This window comes from Melospiza georgiana, chromosome 6 (genome assembly GCF_028018845.1).
Source record: "Melospiza georgiana isolate bMelGeo1 chromosome 6, bMelGeo1.pri, whole genome shotgun sequence".
NCBI lineage: Eukaryota > Metazoa > Chordata > Aves > Passeriformes > Passerellidae > Melospiza > Melospiza georgiana.
This window is the reverse complement of record NC_080435.1, coordinates 19,673,855-19,694,234: the sequence shown is the minus strand read 5'-3', so window position 1 is coordinate 19,694,234 and position 20,380 is coordinate 19,673,855. Positions and strand designations below refer to the sequence as shown.

At 43.7% G+C, this 20,380-nt stretch overlaps 3 protein-coding genes across 3 annotated transcripts; 2 read left to right on the top strand and 1 right to left on the bottom strand.

Moving 5' to 3' along the window:
* Positions 1-88: 88 nt before the first annotated feature.
* On the top strand, positions 89-4,986 carry ASCL3 (achaete-scute family bHLH transcription factor 3). The gene has a single exon (XM_058026854.1). It carries the CDS (start codon positions 3,917-3,919, stop codon positions 4,454-4,456), a length of 540 nt encoding a protein of 179 aa, XP_057882837.1. The 5' UTR covers positions 89-3,916; the 3' UTR covers positions 4,457-4,986.
* A 1,164-nt stretch (positions 4,987-6,150) lies between these two features.
* Positions 6,151-18,290, top strand: C6H11orf16 (chromosome 6 C11orf16 homolog). Its single transcript, XM_058027280.1, has 8 exons — positions 6,151-6,247; positions 7,392-7,596; positions 8,389-8,539; positions 9,395-9,623; positions 10,385-11,050; positions 11,446-11,621; positions 13,272-13,463; positions 17,194-18,290. Exons 2-8 carry the CDS (start codon positions 7,430-7,432, stop codon positions 17,197-17,199), a joined length of 1,587 nt encoding a protein of 528 aa, XP_057883263.1. The 5' UTR covers positions 6,151-6,247; positions 7,392-7,429; the 3' UTR covers positions 17,200-18,290.
* On the bottom strand, positions 14,428-19,199 carry AKIP1 (A-kinase interacting protein 1). Its single transcript, XM_058027281.1, has 4 exons — positions 18,953-19,199; positions 15,921-16,031; positions 15,659-15,709; positions 14,428-14,940 (listed from the first exon to the last, which is right to left on the bottom strand). The coding sequence occupies exons 1-4, from the start codon at positions 18,977-18,979 to the stop codon at positions 14,797-14,799; spliced, it is 333 nt and encodes a 110-aa protein (XP_057883264.1). The 5' UTR covers positions 18,980-19,199; the 3' UTR covers positions 14,428-14,796.
* Positions 19,200-20,380: the final 1,181 nt, after the last annotated feature.

The following is a 20,380-nucleotide window of genomic DNA, read 5'->3' as shown; positions in this document are numbered from 1 at the left end:
TCAGTTTGTCATCATTTTTCTCCCTCATTATGCTGCATGTAAACTCCATCTATAAAAGTGCTCCTCTGAACACGCTTCAGAGTAGAAATGTGCACTTGTTCAGTGATTAGGTAAAGAAAGGCTCATCAAATTGTTAATTGAAAGAAAATTTTAATCCCTGACTCAGATGTAGCTGTGCATGTGTTGTTGCATTATTGTGTGACAGTTTTCAGTTCAGTGTGGAAGGAGGTGGTCCTTGGAAGAATACTCTGTTTCTGGGGGCAGTTTTGGCTTGCTTACTCCATGCCTGGGGGACTGCCAGGTACGCAGCTTTGTTTTAATGCCAGTCCTGTAGACTTCCAAAACTGAGTTAACCTGGAGTCATTTAAAGCAGGTGGTGAATTGGTGGATTTACAGGATTCTTGCTTTAAATTGGAAAAAAAATTGCACAAGGACTGACAGGTCAAAAAAATTTCATGCTTAGGTTCAGTTTTCATGTTGAACATGGTCCCAGTGAGTGAGAGCTTGTTCAGTTGGTGCTGTGTGGTTGCTGGTTATGACACTTTGGATCTACTAAAGAAAAAGAAGGCAACTTGTTTGTGGAATACATGCCTTAATTGTTGAATATCTCCCTGTCTCCCAGTCCTGGGAGTTGTTCTACCTCTTGGCTGCCTTTCCTGTGAGGCCTGAAGCCGGTGTGGGAAGGGGGAAATTGGATACAGCACTGTGGCTCACACAGGGGCAGCAGAAGGTGAAGCTCTCTTTCCTTGATGGGTGACAGTCACAAGAAGCAGGACTGAGTGTATGTCCATCTTTAGCTAGTAAAAGTATTTCTGATCTTACAATTTTAAGCTAAAGTGGTTTGGGTTTGGATTTTTGTGCGTGGTTATGCTTTGATTGATAGAAGGGCCAAACCATGAGATAGTCCTAAGTGTCAATCCTGTAAAATGTGGAATTTTGAAGATTGGTGTCCTATTTTGTTGCACCTGTACAATTGGGCATATATACTGATATATGTAGCACCTAAGTACATGTATACGTTGCATTATAGATTCTGTACTGTTTCTCTTTTTAAGCAAAACTTGTGTTGCTGCTGTTGGCTCACTCAAATCTTCTCATATGTATTCACCTTTTATATGGTGTTACTCAGCACTAAAAGAATTTCCCAAAATTACAGGTATAATGATTAAATTTAAAGGCATTAAGCTGGCTAATAATATGTGTCCTTACCTGTAGTGGAGAGAAATCCATTACAAATTTCTAAATAAATGCTGCTTTTCTGTGTTTAAAATGAAGCTATGGAAATTAGTTTGCTTATGCCTTGACGGTGCATATTTACCTAAATTCTAGCCAATTGTTCTATTTAGATATTAGAGTACAAAATGCCAATAAGTGAAAATACTGCTTTGTATTTTCATTACTATACTGTAGTAGTCTGCAGCAGAAGGCAAGCAGGAAGTGAACAAACCACATTCCTGATTACTTTTTCAGGTAGTCTGGATGTGCTCAATAGCAGTTTCAAAATTTCTAGCCCTTGATGCCAAGTTTTGTTGCCATCATAGCTGTGGTGTGGGTGGAAAAGCCCAACCAGAAATGAGCAGATCTAACTGTAAGCTACTTTGCATGTTGTCAATTGACTATAAATTGCTGCAGTCATTGACTCAGTGGAACAAGCTACATAATTCAGGTAAGAGACTTGCATGTTGCTGTATCTAGCCACAGATCTTCACTGAATATCAGTGTTCCATTTGCTAACAGTGTTTTCATAGCTTTTTAATTAATCCTGTTTAATGTGATCTCTTATTAAATAAGATGTGAGAAAAATGGAACATTAACATCTTTTTTTTTAATATCATTCAGATATTTTCAGGTTTTCATCTCTCTTTAAACAGCACATCTTGTTTCCCTGGATTTTACTTTCACCTGAAGATTGGTGAGTCTCTAGTCTAAGGGGAAAATGTTCCTAACACTTTGTGCAGGTGTGGAGGCAGCAGGTAACTGTTTTATGTAACCTTGTTACACAGCAGAAGTGTCACTACTAAGCAACAAATACTGCAAATATCTCTTCTTGAGGGGTTGTGTTGGTTTTGGTTTCTTCTCTGGAGTGATGTTGTGCCATAATTTTTTTTGCTATGTAGCAGACTTCCTCAGTGTTTTAAAGTTGTTAGCAGCAGAAAGATTTTAGGCAATAAGCCAGTCTTATAAGTAGAAAAGGGAAAGTTGACTGGCAACTATTTCCATTTTATGAGGAGTGTATATTCACATATGTAAAAATATGTGAGTTTTTTGCATGCATAATAATGTGAAATGGATGTGTTCATGCTTTTAGCCTACCTACAGAAGTACCTGTTTAAGATGCATGGGACTCCCACTCATGCCTAGCAGCTATAAATGAATTCTTCACTCACAGGATGTCTGTTGTGAAATCTGTGTGCATTAGAAAAAGAGAAAACTCTGCATACTGAGGCATTTTCATAGAATATTTTGAGGACAGGTCCTTATATTCTCTGTGTAAATGTGGCAGGTATGAAGTCAGTAGATAATATTACATTATCCCTATATCCTTGTGGTGGATTTGTGTTATGGAGTTGTGATTGGAACATGTGAAGCTTTGCCAGATTTCTGTGAGGATGGAATCCAGCAGATTCTGGTAATCCAGTTTTAATGTTCAGGTGTGGTTTCCATTTTAGAGGATGCAATAGAGTCTAAGAGCTTTGGACAACAATGTATGGATGTGCAAATGGATGGTGAGTAAGAGCTTTTTGGATCAATTCTGTGTAGGCAAGTATTGGTTGCAATCTGTGAGGGTGGCTCATGGTGACTCTTTAAAAATTACCTGGTTATTTAAAATGTATTTAAAGAAGCTGTTAGGTAACAGTCATTACATCCTCAGCAGTTAGGCTGATGTTTAGCTGTTGGAATAATGATATTGGGAAGGCACCATAATGCAGCTTCTTATAACCCACTGCAAGAGTGTCTTTGTGATAAATGTGTCAGGGTGATGTGAGTGGTTAGAGCTGCTGTAATGCTGCTCTGAAGAGAGGGAGTGAGGCTAGGCCAGTCTGACTTAGAGGCTTCCAGCAGGGCCCCAACAGCTGTGTGCCATCCCTTCTTTGTATTACTAGGACATGCATTTTTCCTTTAATAAAGTGTTCATTTCATAAATATGACATTTAATATTTAATTTCAAGCAGTAGGATTGTTTTTAGTATTTCATGTCTGTGTTTAATCTGCAGGTAGGTGGAGAAGGAATGTGAGGACCTAAGGAGGAGTTAGATTTAGTGGGAATTCTCTCGTCTCTAAACTTCTGGTAAATCTTTGTATGAGTGGATGTCATACCTGACAGACATGGAATTAAGATTGAAATCCATTCTCTGCACAGGTTTTCCATTTTGTTAAAATGATATATTGAATGTAGCATCCCATGAATAGACAGAAAAGTAATTTGTCTTTGAAGGCTCTTTGGTATGACTAGGGAGTCTTTTACTGGAATTGTAGAATCAGTTTTTCTCAGGGAGGGGAAGGGAGCGGGGAAAATGCCTCATGTTGGCCTGCTTTATTTGTTGTCTGTAAGTTTTGGTGGATTTGGAGCAAGCTAGACCTATGTGGAGTGCATATAGGTAGAGTCTCTTCATTTCTAAAGCTGAGGTGAAAGGAAGCTGCTTTCTCTTTCCTTTAGGAAACTTTAGTGGCTTTATATTAATATCTGTTGTGTATTAATTTAATCAGTGTGACTGACTTGCACTTTCTTGTACTTTTCAAATGGGATGTTGTCTTGTTCTACCTGATCTTCCAACAGTGTTCTGAAATGTCACTAATGCATTAAAAAAGTCTCTTCTGGAAAATGTTAGCAAGGCCTAGAGTTGGTAAGTCCAGGTGAGTTTTTTATACTGTTCAGTGAGTTAAAGTACTCTGTAATTATGTGTTTCCAGGCTAAATGCAGAACCTGATGGATGGCAAAAGCTACTGTAACCTCATCTGTGCTGAGGCTCAGCACATCCAGCTGGCAAGGCCTTTCTGTGCAGACCCACTGGTCACGTTTCACGTGTACCCAGAAGCACCAAGCCAGGTCTCTTTGGCTGAAGATTTGGCATTCCTGCCTTTCATGTCAGAGCATCTCGTCACAGAGACCTTCTACAGCGAGCCCTGCCCCTTTCCCTACCAAGTGCCCCATTCCAGTCTCCACAAAAGTGAGTACTCCTATGGCTCAGCTTTCATCAGGAAGCGGAATGAGAGGGAAAGGCAGCGTGTTAAGTGTGTCAATGAAGGCTATGCCAAGCTGAGGCACCACCTGCCCAAGGAATACTTGGAGAAACGGCTCAGCAAAGTGGAGACCCTGCGTGCTGCCATAAAATACATCAGGGACCTCCAGTCTGTGCTGTGCACTGACTCTGGGGTGGCAGGAAAAGGTGTCACAGAGCCAAACCAGGCACCTAAAGGCATTAACAAACCAGCCCAGTTTTTGGAGACGATCTGAAGAGTTCCAAAGCCAGCCCAAGGTATCCTGGCAGGAATGTAGTAGTCGCTGTGTCCATGACGTGTGTGTCCTGGCACTCCTTGGGAGCAGATCGTGGCACACGTCACTGTCAGCCCACACAAGAGCTTGAATGTTGCACATAGTTACTACACTTAGATATGAGAGGGACAACTGGGAGCATCTCAGCTGAATGACTTAAGTTAATTCATGAAAATCAGAACGGGTTTCTAAATTTGTCACCGAGCTAAAAATGCGACACCTATATGTGTGAAATAACTGTATGTATCATCACAACCTGCATGCTTTAAAATAAAATCTCTCTACTTATGGGACTGAGATTCTCATTTTCTGTCATGTTATTGGTTTAATCTCACATGCACTTTCTTAAAATATTCACTCTAATTGCCAGTGATTCTTTTCAAGTGCCTTTTTAAATGTTCCAAGGAGAGTTCGTTAGATGCTAAAAGAAAGGATCATTTAGTTTAAAATGGAGAAAAATAGAGTAGGGTAGGAGCTCTCTGAAGCACAGTTACTGAATATAGGAAGAGCATAAAGTTTTGTGAGTGCTGCTCCATCATTTTCTGATTAGTGAACATTTTAATCACATTGAAAACTTTTTGACATTGTGTAATTTCTATTGAAAATTGGATTCTTGTACTGATGTCAGTGCCCTTAAAAATTACTAGGACTGCTTATAAAATACACAGTATAAAGAGGGCTGGCAAGGTGTTGGCCATCAGCATAAAAATAAACTGCAGTAAAAATTTTTTTTGACTTTGACTGATAATGGTTGAGGTCTGGAGTGGTCTTCCCCAACCTCCCAGTCTATTCCTCTGTACTGCTGATGGTTTCAGTAAAGTGTTACAACATAGAACTGTATGAAGATGAAGAGAGTTTAGCTCAGAACCAATAAAATGTCTTAACATTTCCTCTGTGTAAGGGACTCATTGATACTAAATAATTCTGCTGACAGCATGAGAGCTTGTAGGCTGTCTGTGCAGCAGAATGTATAAAAAAAATTGGTTACAGACTTCCCAAGTGATGTATCCTCCCTAACTGCCCTTATCCCACCCTGTTACATAGGTTTTATAGCAGTGAATTGAAACATGCCTAATAAAAGGCAATTAAGAATTCCAAGCACCTCCTTCCCCCCAAAAACCACAAACAAAACTAACCGAACAAAAAATCAGTAAATGTCAACTCTTTGTTCTTTTAAGGAGGATGTGAAAATTAGGGATCTCAGCAGAGATTAACAGGTAGGTTTCTGCATTATAATATGACATATTTTTGATAGGCACTTTGTAAGAGAGAGGTAGAATTCATTAATCCTTCCCCCTTACTGTGAAAGGAGAAAGTTGTAAAGTGATTTGACCTTGGTTTGTCTCAGCTTCAACCTTTCTGTGCACATTTCAAACATGTTGATTTATCACACCCTGTGGTGGTGAGCTTTTTTTAAAATTTTCCTTAACCTGAACTGTAACTTTGATACTGGGTTTTACCCTGCAATCACTGAGGACACTGAGCTCTCTTAAAATTCCTTCCCTGTGGTGCAGGAGATCCATGGGGAATTGAACATTGAGCAAATGCGTGGCAGTCAAATGGTCCTCTCTGAAGTCACATTCTGCTGGGTTTTAACCAGTCTGGGTGCCCAATCCTGGCAGTAACAGCTGTGGCAACCTCCATAGCAACTGGGAAACACTGGCAGCAAAAGGCTCCCTGTGTCCAACAGGAAAAAGGGTGGCATTTCTGCATCCAGACTAAATCCAAATGGTGTGTTGTTACCAATAGCAGGTAAGTCTGAAATACAGCTGTGCCGAAGTACTTGGAGCTATCCAGAAAAAGCAGCATAATTGCCTTTGTCAATGCACTGTTGTGTGTACAAACAGGGGTGTTAAAATGTGCTTTAATGTAGAAGTGATAGTTACCTTTCTTTGCAAAGCATTACTGATTATTCCATCTTGTTTTGGTTTATAACAGCAGTTTGTGCAGTCACGAAATAAATTGATATATTGTGCTGATTTCCTGACTTAAATATGAATTTTGCAGAGTTAATCCACTCTTCTTGCTGGGTTTACTGTGCTAGTTATCTGAAATTATGTATCTGTCTGGGAGTCTCCATAAAAAAGATTTCCAGTTCATATTTCTTAGATAAGACACAAGATATCATCTAAACATGAGTGGTTAAACTGCATTTTGTAAAATAAATTAAGCATTTAAATTTTATAGGTTGTTGAGTTTCCATGCAAATGTTATCGTAAGTGTTTCTAAGCAATATTTAAAAAGAAAAAGATTAATGGAAGCTTGTCTGCTACATCTTTTGAAATTACCAGAGATAGTATCACATCATTGATCTTACTGTGACAGCCTCTGAATAGTTATCACTTGTCACATCTGAGCATCTCATTCTTTCTTGTTGCAAGCCATAATCCTACTGTTAATAAAACATGACAGGGCAGCTGAAAGATCAAAATATTTTCTCTTAATACATCATTAGAAATAAATAACAGGGAAATGTAATCTAACATCAAGTTCAAAACCTGTCACGTTTACTCAGGTTGTCAACTTCAGCTGTAATTTCTGTCCCAGCTTGTAAAACAGGGAAGGTTTGGCTGGCTCTGAACAAGACAGCTTTAAAGAAAGAATGTATGTGTAAGAAAGGAGAGCTGGAAGCAAATATTGGAGGCAGGTGAAAGTTATTATTTTCCTGGGATTTTCACAGCATTTGCAGTTTCCTTGAGTGTTTCTGCTTTTTGTCCAGGTAGGATTTTTGTGAGTGAAGATCACTGAAGCCAGTCATGTGGGCTCATCTGGCAAACTGCCAGTCTGAATATTTTGAATGCAGTGTTTTTAAACAAAAATAAATGATTAACCAAAATTACAGGGTTCTTGAGGTACACTGGCCAGCACTTACTTATTGTCTCTTTTCTTCCAACAGGTCACAGCTGAGTCCTGCAGACAGCAGCTTTTCCAAGTATGGCTCATTTGGAAGGGTCCCTGCCCAGGGGTCTCAGGTATTGCAGTGTGAGGCCAGCTTTGGACAAGGTTTCATGTTCCACTGTCATGTCCACAGTTAATCCCTGCTGCAGGAGCTCTTTTGTTGTGTACCCTGCCTGGATCGCTGAGCATCTCACCCCCCAGAGGTAAAATCAAGTTCCTGTTTAAGTCTGGGATTTGTTTTTTGTTTATCTAAAGGGATAAACCAGGCTGGTGTGTCAGATTAATAAATTAGCTGTTTGAACATCATTTGAGCTTTCCCACCCCTGCACTGGCAGTTTTTTAGATGTATTAACTAAAGTTATTTGCTACCTTGGAGATTATGAAGAGCAAAGCTTGAGTAAGCCTCCTATCAAAGAAACATGCCTTTAATATTATTGGGATAAATAAAAGCATCTTGCCTTAGCAGTCATCTTCCATGAAATGTTGCTAATGCTTTGTGACAGGGGATTATTTTCCCAGTTTTGAACTAGAAGCTGTCATCAAGCAGCAGCTTTGTTGTTTCCTTCTCTGCTTTGCTGTTCCCTGAGTGCTGCAGTGTAAACCATCAGTTCCAGCACTCTGGAGTGCACCTACGCTGTGCTCTGTGCTGCAGTGGATCTTCTCTCCTGATATAAGGGTTGCATTGTCTTGCCAGGTAAACAGCAAAGGGGCTGGTGCAAGTAATGCTGGCCCACGATTCCAACATGCTCCTGGATCACTTCCTGTAAGCCCCAAAGCAAAGAAATCTGAGTAAAATTTGGCACTGATGTGTTCTCCCCAAGATCAAGGAATTATCCCAGCACAAGCAAGTTTTCTGTTTGTTCCCACACTATTTGGTTTGTGGGAGTGCTACAAAATGAGGTGGAGTGTTCCAGTTCTTAAATCTTACAAGATGATTTTTTCATGGCCTGCAGAATCTGTTTCTTTCAGGGCTGACCCATTTTCTTTTCTTCAAGGTGCCAATGGATCAGCCACTGCCTCCCCTCCCCTGGCCCAGCATGGAAGAGCCTTGGGGAATCAGGAGGGACAGACAGCAACGTGCCTGTGCTGGCTAGAGGGGAGCAAGATGGATTTTATTACCCTGGTGCAGTAAAAGAGGAGATAGAGGTGAGTGATGGCTGCTGTGTGGTAGCTGGGGACATGTGTAACAGGGAGCAGTCCTCACACACCACCTGAGTTCAGTGTAGCAGTTTTTTGTTTTTTAGTGTAGTAGTTTTTGGTTGATGAGATTAGAGAACAGATCACCAGGACAGCAGGTGCTTGAGCAGCCTTGTGCTGGTGCTGAGGTCCCAGTGCTGCTGCCAGCAGCAGTGTAGAGGCTGCTGTTGTGTGTAGACACAGAACCATCAACAGCACAGGAAAAGGGTTTGTGTTTTATGTACACACGTCCAGCTTGAGTCAGCCCCAGACCAGGCTCAGGGTCTTTCCAGAAAGGGTAGTGAAAGCTTTAATTTATTGGTTTGTTAGCACTTCAAACTTAACACAAAAAGGAGCCTGTTCTTTCTCAAGGACAGGGAAGTACCTCATCTCATTGTTGATAGAAACCCTCTTGACAGGCCTTAATATAAAAGAAAATAAAAATTCCCAAAAACCCCCCAAGAAGCAGAGCTAGTGTTGTATGTAATGAGGAAGGACTTGGGCATGAGTGATGAACAGGTCTGAATGGTTTCAGTTGCACACACAGCATGGTTTGTGAAATATACTTGTCTATAGCTTTTTCTCTTGGGAAAGAAAATACAGATGCTAGTGGCAGTGAATCTGAGCATATGCTTCACTCATCTTGCTTTCAGGTGAGCCTCATGGAATTTTTTGGGGCTGTCTCAGTGCTGAACTAACACCACACACCCTAGCTGCTGTTCAGGCTCTTTTTGCCCTAGTCATATAGGCACAGGATGGTCTCCCAGCAAAAGTTGCATTATTGGCTGTTTTTCAGTGCAATTGTTATTTTGTTCCTGCTAACAGAGTGAAAGAGGCATGTTCCTGGTAGAGTTTGCCAAACCACTTGTGTCACGTGGAAGGCATCCAGTGTGTGTGCAAAAAACAGCACAGGGTGACATCCTGGAATATGTGAATGGGATGAAGCACTCCTTGCTCCCTGGAGACAGAGTGCTGGCACCCTGGGAGCCAGATAGGGCCAGGTATGGCCCAGGAACTGTCCTCAGAGGCATTGAGACAAGGGATCCCTTACGAGGTAAGTGCTGCTCTCCTCCTCCTCTTGTTCCTCTGGCACACCAGTGAGGATAAACTCCTGTCAGGGTGCTGCTGCCAGATAAACAACAGAGCACAGACTGCAGCCCAGTGTTGCTCCAAGCTTGCAGGAGCTGATGGATATCTGTGTGTGACCTCACCAATGTGACCCTAAGGAAGTTGTGACCCATAAAAATGTCATCATCTGTGTCCATGGGCGTAGCTGGGACAAGGCTGTGGCTGCCATATGCAGGACTGTGGCCTTTTCATGACAGATACAAGTGAGACAACTTCCAGGAAGCATTCATCTGAGCTTAAATGCTCACTTTTGTACCAAATGGTACATCTGGGGGTGATTTTATCAGCCAGACGTAGGAGATTTCAGCAGCTCATTCATTTTTCCTGTGTCTGACAGTCAAGCTCCACTGACTTACCAAAATACTATTCTCAGAGCAGTACTGCTAAATTTGGCAGCAACAACAGAAATTACTGTCATCTTGTTCTGTTTTCTTGTTCATGTAAAACTGTACTGTTTTCTTGTTCCTCTGATGACAGATTGGGAGGAAAGATGCTGCCAGGCCTGTTGGTTTAGTGATGATGTCCAGGCTGCCCACTCACCTCTGTGACACTGTGGTGAGGTGTTGGAGAAGGGCAAGAGTTGATCCTGCCTCTTGACAGGAGTAGAAAGTGCATAAAGCTGCAAAGGCTGATCTGTATTTGTGCACTGCCCAGCTGCTTAAGGCTGCTTGCTGTTTCTCTTAACAGCCTCAGAAGATGAGGAAATTACAGTCCAGTTCTGGAATGACAAGCAAGTGAAAGTCCCCCGTGGTGTGGCTCTGTGGATCCCTCCCAGCCTGTGGGAGAGGATTGTGGAGATGATGAACATGCCCTTCACCAGCAGGGTGAAGCCCAGACCAAGCCAGGACTCTGACTCTTGCATTTTTCCCTGCAGTCCTAAAGCAGCCCTGATTCCTGTTTGTGCTCTGTGTAGCCTTGCCAAGCACTGCTTGCTCTGCTCTCCCTGCTGGCCACATTTCTGCCACCACTGTGCTGGTGGAATCTGCTGCTCACCAGCCTGGGCAAGGTGCATGTGCTGCTGCCATCCCTGTGCTGCTGCCTGGTGGCCTCTTCCCTCCAGGTCTCTGGTCTTTCAGGACAAAGCTGAAGAGGCAGAGTCCAGCAGTGAGCCCTCTCCAGGCCTTCTAGAACTGAAAGGCACAAAACAAGGAGAAGCTGCAGCTGTGGCAACGTCTTCTTCCTCTTCTGGTTCAGAGAGGGACCTGAAGCCATCCCCCACTAAGGGTACTGTGGGGGACAGTGCTGTTAACACAGGCTCCACCTGTCTTGAAAAGCCCAGGCTGAGGAATTCTGCAAGACCTGAAGGGGAATACTGGAAGGGAAGCCACCACAAATCCCATTCCAGTAATTCAGGTACCTTCAAACAACCCCACAGGGAACCAGCTGCCAGAGGGACCAAAACCAAAAATCTTCTGGGCAGGGCAGTCACTTTGCCTGCAGGTTATTGGTATTAATACTGTAAATTTGCATATCAGACTCTGGTACGATTCTTCCCCCTCCCCAGTGTTTCTGCTGCCTTATCTGGCTCTTTTTTTGGTCACTCTTCCCATGGAAAACTACCAGAACAATTAATTTCATTTGGAAGCACAGATATTCCTCTCTGTTTCCTGTCATTTTCCTATGCCTTTTATGATGCTAACATCTTCATTAACCTGCATAGCTAAAGTACATTTTTCTCTCTCCTGAAATGAATGTTTCTCCATTTCAGTTCTGGTTTCACTCTTAGACACAATTTTACTCCTTCCCAGGACCTGGAAGTTGTACAAAGGGCCAGCTGGAATCCAAAGCCATCTCCACTGGGGACATGCCCAGTGTGGCCCCAGCTCAGCAGAGTGCAATGTTTGAAACCACCGAGCAGACTCCCAGAGGGCAACTCACACTGAAAACAATCCTAAGAGACCAAGATTTCAAGCCATCATTGAGGGTAAGATAGTCTGTATTAATTCTGTATTTATGTAAGCAGGAGGTTTGTTTGAATGGAAGAAACATTCTTGTAAATGGTTTGGAACCTGGCAAGAAAAAGACATTGTAACTGCTTCCTGAGGCCATCCACCAGTTTGGGAGGAAACTGATAGGGAGGAAAGTTCTCCACTAATGAAACCAAACCAAAAATCCCCAAGCCTTTAGGAAGGGCTGGAGCTACGTGGTAAAGTGGAAACAATTGTCAGTGTGAGCATTCAATAATGCAGATTTCAATTCAGAAATCTGCCAAATGCTCATTGACACTACCCAAAGAAGTCCTGTGTTAAATTCATGGAAAGGTGCTGAGCTCTGCCTATCAAATTGTGATAGTCACAATTTCTGTCTCTGAGAGATAAAAGCATATTCTTTGGTAAACAGTCTTTGCTGAGTTTCTTCTCTCCCTCAGTGGAGGCAAGCAGTTTAAACAGCAGATTCCTGCTGTGAAGCTGGGGGATTCAGAGTAAGCAAACTGTGTCACAGCTAGGAACAGCACCACTACCCTGGTTTTTAGGCCTGGTTTCCCTCATGCTTTAGAAAAACTTGAAAAAAATAAGAACATGAATGCTAAAAAAAGCAAACAGAAATGAGGAAGAAAAAACTTACAGGAAGAAGGGGAAGATGAAAGAGAATGTCAGGATGAACAGAAACAGTGCTCTGCACAAGAGCATCAGGGTAGAATAAATATATTATATTCATGAAATCAAATATTAGCTTCTCTGTACCTTCATTCTCTTGCTACTGTGAGCTGACTGCAAAGTAAAACTTCAAATGTTCTAAACTTGCATGGTTAGAGATAAATCCTTTAATAACATGTCTTGGTGAACAGAGAATATACAGGAATACATCTTGTATTCTCACAACTGTACTCATTCATTTTAAGGAGATGCCAGCTTATCAACTGTATGGTTCCTACTTTCTATTTCTATTCTACTTTATTGGTTAAATAATCATAGTTACATAACCACACACCTTTATAATTGTTTTCCTAGGAATTTTCAGGCCAGTGTGGAGCTCCAGGCAGGCATGCTCTATGTAAGCAGTGTCAGAGATGTGCACTGAAGTGACATGAGTTGCCTTTTGGTAAAACTAATAAGAAAGCAGAATTGTTTCATTCCAGCCCCAAAGCAGCAGCATGAATCACCGCAGTGGATGCAACGTGGCAATACAGGGTATAATGACAGAATTTCATTCCTGTAAAACAACCCCTTGGTGATTTAAACCCACAAGATCCATTGCTACTCTGAGATAGTTGAGGCAGTTTTATCACATGCTGCAGGCTGCATCAGAAGTGGCTTGCAGTACACAAGTGGAGTGGGAGGACAGGCTTCCCAGAGGTACTCTCTGGGGGGCTGATGTCCCCTCACTGCAGTCAACAAAATCCTCCTGACTTCTGAAGTAAGAAAGTTTTTAATCAAAGCCTAGCAGCTTCTGAAAATCCTTAGGTCTTGCTGTCCTATTGTGTGTTTCAGCAGTAAAGTTTGTGCCAGCCCAGAAAATAGACCAGTATTGAAGCTGTGTGAGGCACAGGTACAGCCAGCAAAGCAGCAGTTAACAAAGACACTGATGCTTTTTTTAGACCAGACTTCTGAAGGATTTATTTTCTGTCTTCCAGGAAGGCTTTGCAGCATCAGAACAAAGATACAAAGCAGCATCTGATGATAAATGTGAAGGCACTTGTGTTGGAGATGACAAACCTGATGTTACAGACCCTGTCAGAGCTCACTTGCAGCAAAGCAGAGAGACACATCATCAACCAGAATTCAGTACATGTACAACTGATCAAGTTCAGGGGCTGAAATTTCAGGTAAACTGCTTCTACTCTATCAGTGTTATATTTTTTAAACAAATTAAGTTCTGCTTCAGGTACTGTCTCAGTAGAATATCTTTATGGATGACTATATAATTTTAATAAGTGAGAAACTCTGCTTTCACCCACATTAAACTTGAGCATCCTCATTCTTTGTTCCAGAGTGCTACAGTAAATTCCTAACTATTTGGACTTGACTTTACAACTCTGGAGAGATCAGATGAGCTAGTAGGAGCACTAAAAGCCTGAACAGATGCACAGCAAGAGTCCAATAAACCTCTCATTTGTCTACAGCTCTCTGGAGTGAGCCACAGAAATTCATCAAAGCAGTTTCTGTTTGTAGAAAGCCAGGAGGAATGGAAAACAATACAACCTGACAGATGAAAGATTTTTTTGGGATTAAAGCACAAGCAAAAGTAGCCAGAGGCTAAAGGACCCGCTACTGTAGATACAAACAACAAAATGATTAGCATTCAAGCCACTGATTTTTGTATTCTGATGAAAATGAATGGAAACCTTAATAGTATCAGCTACAGAAAGATGACAGATCACATCACTAATTCTAAACATGGAATCTGGTCCTTTGGCAAAGTTAAACATCCAGGGAGTTTTGTTAGTGGGACTGCTTGTGTTTAAAGCATATGAACTTGGCCATAAGCTGCAGTGTGCAGTTGCTCAGCAGTAAATTGGATAATTTAGGTTACCCCACTACCCTCAGAAAAGAGGTTTAGTGTAGCCTGCAAAGAGACAGGACCTGAATCAATAGCTCATGTGCCTAGACTGAGCACCTGACACATATATTTCAGCACATTTCTGGGTTCTGGGGTTCTAGGTAGGGAATTTCATTTGCATTTCATTTCTTTACCAGACTAGCAACAGTACAGACAGGAGAGTGGCTTGTGAGCCAGCTGCTCCAAAATCAGTGCCAGCCATATTCACACCACATGGATCATGCTCTCTGGTCAACACTGTGACATGGGGGCTCTCTCTGAGGATAATACAAAAGAAGCTGTCATCACAAAGGCTTGATCATAGATTTTATTTCACTGATTGTGTCTTTAATTGTTTAGAGCAGAAAAATCTGGAATTACACAGTCACATAATTGGATTTAAAAGGCACACAATGTACAAATATTTATAAAAATCAATGTACAAAGTGGGCTGCATATAATTGCATTAACTAGAAAACAAATATACAGGCCATAAAAATGGAGTCCCAGAGAGGAAGCTACTGTTAAAGTGCTAACAAGAAAAAGATATTTATAGCTCATTACACACATTAAAAAGAGCCTCATGTTTTATTCCTGCTATTGCCAGGAAACAACAAATATCACAGGACAAAAGTTAAATCAACACTTTGTCCTGCATTGACATCTACTACGTGGGTTTGTTCCACCATGTCTTCTGAGATTGCTGTGACAGAATAGATGCCAGGAGAAACTTCAATGTAGAAATCTTTGGAATGTCTTCTGGGCTTTAAGAAAAAAAAAAAAAAAACCAACCCAAAACAAAAAAGTTATTGGTTAGTTATCTTAGATTCCCCCCCCCAAAAAAAAAACTAATTTGTGTTTGGGTAAAAAAATTACATTTCAGCTGCTATATAAATATACTAAGATTTTTCTAAATATATGGAAGGCAGTGCAAACAAAACTTTAAAACGTCTCTGTCAGTATAAAAATTAGCAAGTGCCATACTCAAAGTATTCCAGCTAATGTTTCAATTGGTGGAAATAATCACTGTGCTGTAATTTACATCTTACAAAACTGAAATTTACCAACCTAGACAGTTCTGAACATAAACCTGGGAATTCCTGTTCCCTATGCCAAAGGTGCTCTCACTAATTAATAGTGTGGTACAGATTCAATGTTTCTCATCTTTTCTGGCTTGGAAGTTCCTGAAATTGATTTCTGAGGTGTTAGGCTTTGAAAAATAAAACCAGTTTTCTTCTCCTTGATAAGCAGGGGTCTTCAGAGCCTGTGGGAGGGCCAAGTACAATAAACAATCTGGTTTCTAACTAATTGTGCAAGTCTCTGTATGGCCATTTGACTGCCTATACATATATTATGATTGTGAATCTGCTGTGCCATCAAGGTCTCCAGATCTGTCACAATTTGTAACCAGCTTTATTCAAAATGATAAAAGAAATGCTAGCAAATGCCTCCACTTAAAACCAAAGTATTCTACACACTTACCCTTTGCTGGCAAGTTTGAGCTTGGCTGAGTTCTACAGTACCTTCAGTCTCCTGGAAAGAAAAAGAGAATTATTTTTTAATAATGCAGCACACAGTGCAAACCCAGGCCAAGAGAGGGGAAGCTTTAGGTGCACAGAAGGATGGATAGGACACTGATAGGTGCCACGAGAAGTGACTGTGTCTTCCCCCAGCCCAACACAGGCTTGGATCAGTCCAGGTGTTTTTATGTCACTTTTCAGCAAAACCAGAAGTTCCTACTTACCTCTTCTTCTGTGGGATCCATCTTTCTTTCTACTAACTTGCCATGGTATTTGCAGAAGTGTCTGATTTCATTCTCTTTGCACTTGTTGGTTGCCATGGACCTATAGCACTTCTGGACAGCAAGAGAAACAGAAAATATCATGTGGGAGGTGTCAAACCATACTTGCAGCCCCTGCAGATTTACAATTGAAAGTAGAACTACACAAGTACTGATGCTGTGTACTAATTGGCTGGTTTGTTCTCTGTGGGGTGAAAACAAGGCCTGAACCTCCAAAGGCCACCTGCCTCTGTTGCAGGACTCTCTCAGGCAGGCCTGACTTTGTGTTCCTAACACCATATGTTATTGGAATTAAATACCAACAATATGTAGGGCAGGGACTCTGACACCCCAGAACTGAATTAATGAAAATGGCAGAAGGAATAAATACTCTGGAAATGCCTGCCTAATCAAGAAAAGCCCTGCACAGTTTATGGGTCCTTAAGAGGGCATGTATGCAAGCCAAGTGCTCTGCAAGCCAGTCAGTGAAGGTGGGTTCTGCAGACCATGTGCAGCAGCAGTGCTCTAAAGCAGAATATGTTAATACTGAAAAATGAGTCAGTAAAGAAGCTGAAGTGTCTTCAAGGCTGGTAGCATTTCCACAGCAGTTTTGGCAAGTGCATTAAGCACACAGCAGCCTTCTTGTGGTTGCACTGCAGATGTGCTGGCATCTTCTCCATGGCAAGTTAAACTCTTGAGTACAGTTCTGCTGCCATCTGTTGTCAGCACAGAACTCCTCCCAAGGTTACCTTTCTGATCACAGGGACCAAAAAGATCCAAAATATCTCTTATTTCACAGGTTTTTCTCTTGTCCCTGACTGTCAAGACTAAATGTAACAAAATTAATGGCAAATAGAAATTCTTATTTCCATATCTACTGCCGTCCTTTATTCCTTGAGCTTGTGCACAAATCAACAGATCTCGTTGCTTGTATTGCAGTTTTTGTGAAGCTACAAAATATATCAGATGCTCTGAGCTAGTGCATAATGCTTCACAAAGCTTCTCTTACATGATGGCATAGAGCAAAGAAATGAAATCCCACTTTTGGTGAGAAATGGGTAAATTTTGATCCCTTAGCAACCCCGAACATCTCATCTTAAACTACAGATTTAATTGCTTGCATTCAAGTGCCTAAATGGTTGTGTTCAGCTGTGGATTTTTATTTGCACTTTGTAAAATTTACCCATGAACTTATGGCCTGACATTTCCCCCCTTTTATGACTCTTCTTCTCTACAGCGATGACTGAAGCAGTACCCTCTTGGCTGATGCATAAATGTGGAAGTCATCCATTGCTTGTTCCAATTTTAATACTCTTAACAGGGCCCAAGATAGACCCAAAGAATAATTTAGGTTGGAAGACACCCTTAGGATCACAGAGTCCAACTGCAAACCTAGCACTGCCAAGTCACTGGTAAGGATGAGCCTCACTACACTGTTTTGTCTTGTGTAAAATCTATTCTGCCCCAGTTGTTCTAGGATTAACTGCTTACTGTGTGTGTAGTGTTTTGAAATTATAAAGGAGTTGCTTAAGAGCTAATTGCTTGGTGTGCTGGAGTACTGTTTTCTCTAATTTAATTGCAGACTTGGGCTCTGTATTAGCCCTGCAGGCAGTGAGCTCCCTGCTGAGTTGGGATTACAGATCCCTAGGGGCACAAACTGAATGGAATCCTCAGAGTTCAGTGCAGGAGCTGGGCTGCAGGGCTGTGCTCACAGTGGGGGCTGGCAGAGGGTGGCTCCAGTCTGCCCCTGTCACCCAGCAGAGCAGGGACACCTGCCAGCCAGAGCACAGTGGAGCTGAGCACCTGCACACCAAACCTCTCCATTTCTGCTCAGCACACACAGAGAGCTGAGCCCACGCTCCATCCCAAATCTAGTTTGGCCTGGTTTTGTCTGGCATAGAGCAAGTTTTCCTCCTAGCAGTTGGCAGAGTGCTGTGTTTTGGAGTTAGCAGAGTACAGTGTTGATAACAAAGTGGTGTTTTGGTTATTGCTGAGCAGTGCTCACCCTAAGCCAAGGGCTGCTCTCATGCTCTGCCAGTGGGGAGCTGCACAAAAAGCTGGGAGGCAGCTGGGCTGTGACAGCTGAGCCAAGCTAGCCAAAAGGAAATTCCATACCATAGAATGTCATGTATATAAACAGGGAGAGCTGTCTGACTGCTGCCTGGGCACTGGTCAGTGAGTGGTGATCAACTCTATTGTGCACTACTTGTTCTTCCTGGGGTTTATTTCCCTCTCCCCTTTTCATCAATTATTATTGTCATTACCATTGGTATTATCATATTTTACTTTGTTTCAATGAATAAACTGTTCTTATCTCAACCCACGAGTTTTGTTTTCTCCAGTCTCCTCCCCATCCTGCCAGGGGAGGGGAGTAGGGAGGGAGTGAGCTGTATTGTACTTAGTTGCTGGTGGAATCAAATCACAACAGCAACACTAAATTCAAAACAAACACAGGACACAAAGCATCTCTGCACTCGAGATTCCAACTCTCCCTTATTTCCAGCACCCAGAACAGGGTATCTATCAGCCAGCAGGAGTGGCTCACGTTCCCCTGATAACAACACCAGGTCACTATGTCACAAGGCCATTTCCCAGCAGAGATACTTTGGAGCACTGGAAACATTCCATACCTTGTGACACAATGTATTTTGTGATGCCACCTGACATTTCTGTCTCTCTAACCATACCGCGTTTCCACCAAGAAATGGAGAAACCTTCTGCTAAAATCTATACCGGGCTACTGGTACTGTCTATAGAAAATGCAATAGTGGTGTTTATTAGCCAGGGTGGAACCAGGACAAGGCCGCTGAGCTGTGCCCTGCCATGATGCTCAATGCCCCAATTTCCTCATCTCGGCCGGCACCCCGGGCTCGCTGCTGAGCCCCTGCCATACCACGAGCAAACCTGAAGCCCGATTTCTGCAGTACAGGCAGCGAGGCCTCTGGCAGGCACATCCTGAGCGTTCCCCTTCGGGCGGCTCCGGGGCTGGCCCTCACCTCGCATTCCTTTGAGACTCCTCTCATCAAATTCACAATCGAAGCGAACGCTGCATTGAGGCGTTCCCGGTCCTGGTCCTGCAACGAGAGACATTCCCGGTCACCCAGCGTGCCGCCGGTCGCTTAGAGCCACCGGGTGGCGGGCACGGAACCGCAGAGCCCTCGGGGGCACCGGGCGGCCCGTTCGGAGCTGTATCTCCGTGATCTCCCGGTCTCTGTCTGTATCTGTGTGTGTGCGTGTCCCGAGTGCGCGCACGGCACTGACCAGGACCGGGCCCGGGCGCGGGGCCGCGCCCGCCGCGCGCCGCCGCGCCCGCTCCAGCACCTCGCGCGCCACCGCCATCCCGCCCAGCGCCGCCGCCGCACTGCGCACGCGCCGCCCCGCCCTCAGCCCGGCCCCGCCCTCAGCCCCGCCCGGGGGGCACCGGAGCGGCCCCGCCGGGAAGTGGCCCCTCGGCGGGCTCGGGGCGCTTTGTTTGTGCCTTGGGGCGCTTTGTTTGTCCCTCACGCTCGCTCCCTGCCCTGCCGTAACGCAGGAGAAGCGCGCCCGGGTAGGCTTTCCCGGAAAGGGTCAGTCAGGTGCCTCCGGATGCTGCCCCCCGGATGTCGCCGCTGTGCGACAGCGGGGCAGAGCCCACAAAAGCCGGAGCCCCGCCGTGGCCCCTGGTCTCTACGGGGAAGCGGCGCTCCCCGATGGTTTTTGGTTAAAGTTGCGCGTTGTGAGCTCCCGGTGCCGGTAGGGGGCGATGGCCGGCCGAGGGACGCGGTGCGGGTCACGGCCGGGCCGCACCGCACAGCGCCGGCACCGCTGCCGAGGCAAAGCCCGCTGGCCGGGGCGGTGAGGGAACCGCAGCGCTGGGCCCCGCCAGCAGCACTGCCGAGCAAACCGGCCCTGTCCCCGGAGCAGCACTGCCGAGCAAACCGGCCCTGTCCCGGTCTGTCCCAGCAGGGCAGCGCCAGGCTCCGGTCACCGCTCGGAGTTACCGCAGCGGCTCGGGAAGTGGCTGTGGCTGCGTGGGAGCAGAGCCACTTGGAGCCTTTGTTATCCTCGTGTGCACCGTGGTGACAGTAGTAAGGAAAAATAAGCATAAACAAAATAAGCATAAATCTTTCTTTAAGTCCCATATGGCCCAGGTTAATGTGAGGCCCCGATCCTTCAAGTCCTTCACTCTTGTAGAGAGCTTTGCTAGCTGTAATCTCTCTGACAAGCAAGAAAAATAATCCCCTCCTAGTTTACATTTTATTGTCATCTCCCAGTTGCTTAAGCAGAGCAGCAGCCAGCCCCCGCAGTAAACAAACCCTTCACAGGCTGCTTGCTCATTAAGACATAGAAAGCCCCCATTCAGTGCTCAAATCCAGCTTAATTTTAAGTTTGGTCTCCTGTACTCAAAAGAAAATTTAGGCAAGCTGCTGGAGTGCTTGAGGTCT

What these genes read in the sequence shown, in the direction of transcription:
- ASCL3 (XM_058026854.1), top strand. Translation starts at nt 3,917, where the DNA reads ATGCAGAACCTGATGGATGGCAAAAGCTACTGTAACCTCATCTGTGCT.
- C6H11orf16 (XM_058027280.1), top strand. Translation starts at nt 7,430, where the DNA reads ATGGCTCATTTGGAAGGGTCCCTGCCCAGGGGTCTCAGGTATTGCAGT. An exon ending in GAGCATCTCACCCCCCAGAG is followed by an intron (nt 7,597 to 8,388) that starts GTAAAATCAAGT and finishes CTTTTCTTCAAG; the next exon opens with GTGCCAATGGATCAGCCACT. An exon ending in GACAAGGGATCCCTTACGAG is followed by an intron (nt 9,624 to 10,384) that starts GTAAGTGCTGCT and finishes TTCTCTTAACAG; the next exon opens with CCTCAGAAGATGAGGAAATT.
- AKIP1 (XM_058027281.1), bottom strand. Translation starts at nt 18,979, where the DNA reads ATGAGAGGAGTCTCAAAGGAATGCGAG. An exon ending in GAGTCTCAAAGGAATGCGAG is followed by an intron (nt 16,032 to 18,952) that starts GTGAGGGCCAGC and finishes CTTGCTGTCCAG; the next exon opens with AAGTGCTATAGGTCCATGGC. An exon ending in TGGATCCCACAGAAGAAGAG is followed by an intron (nt 15,710 to 15,920) that starts GTAAGTAGGAAC and finishes TTTTCTTTCCAG; the next exon opens with GAGACTGAAGGTACTGTAGA.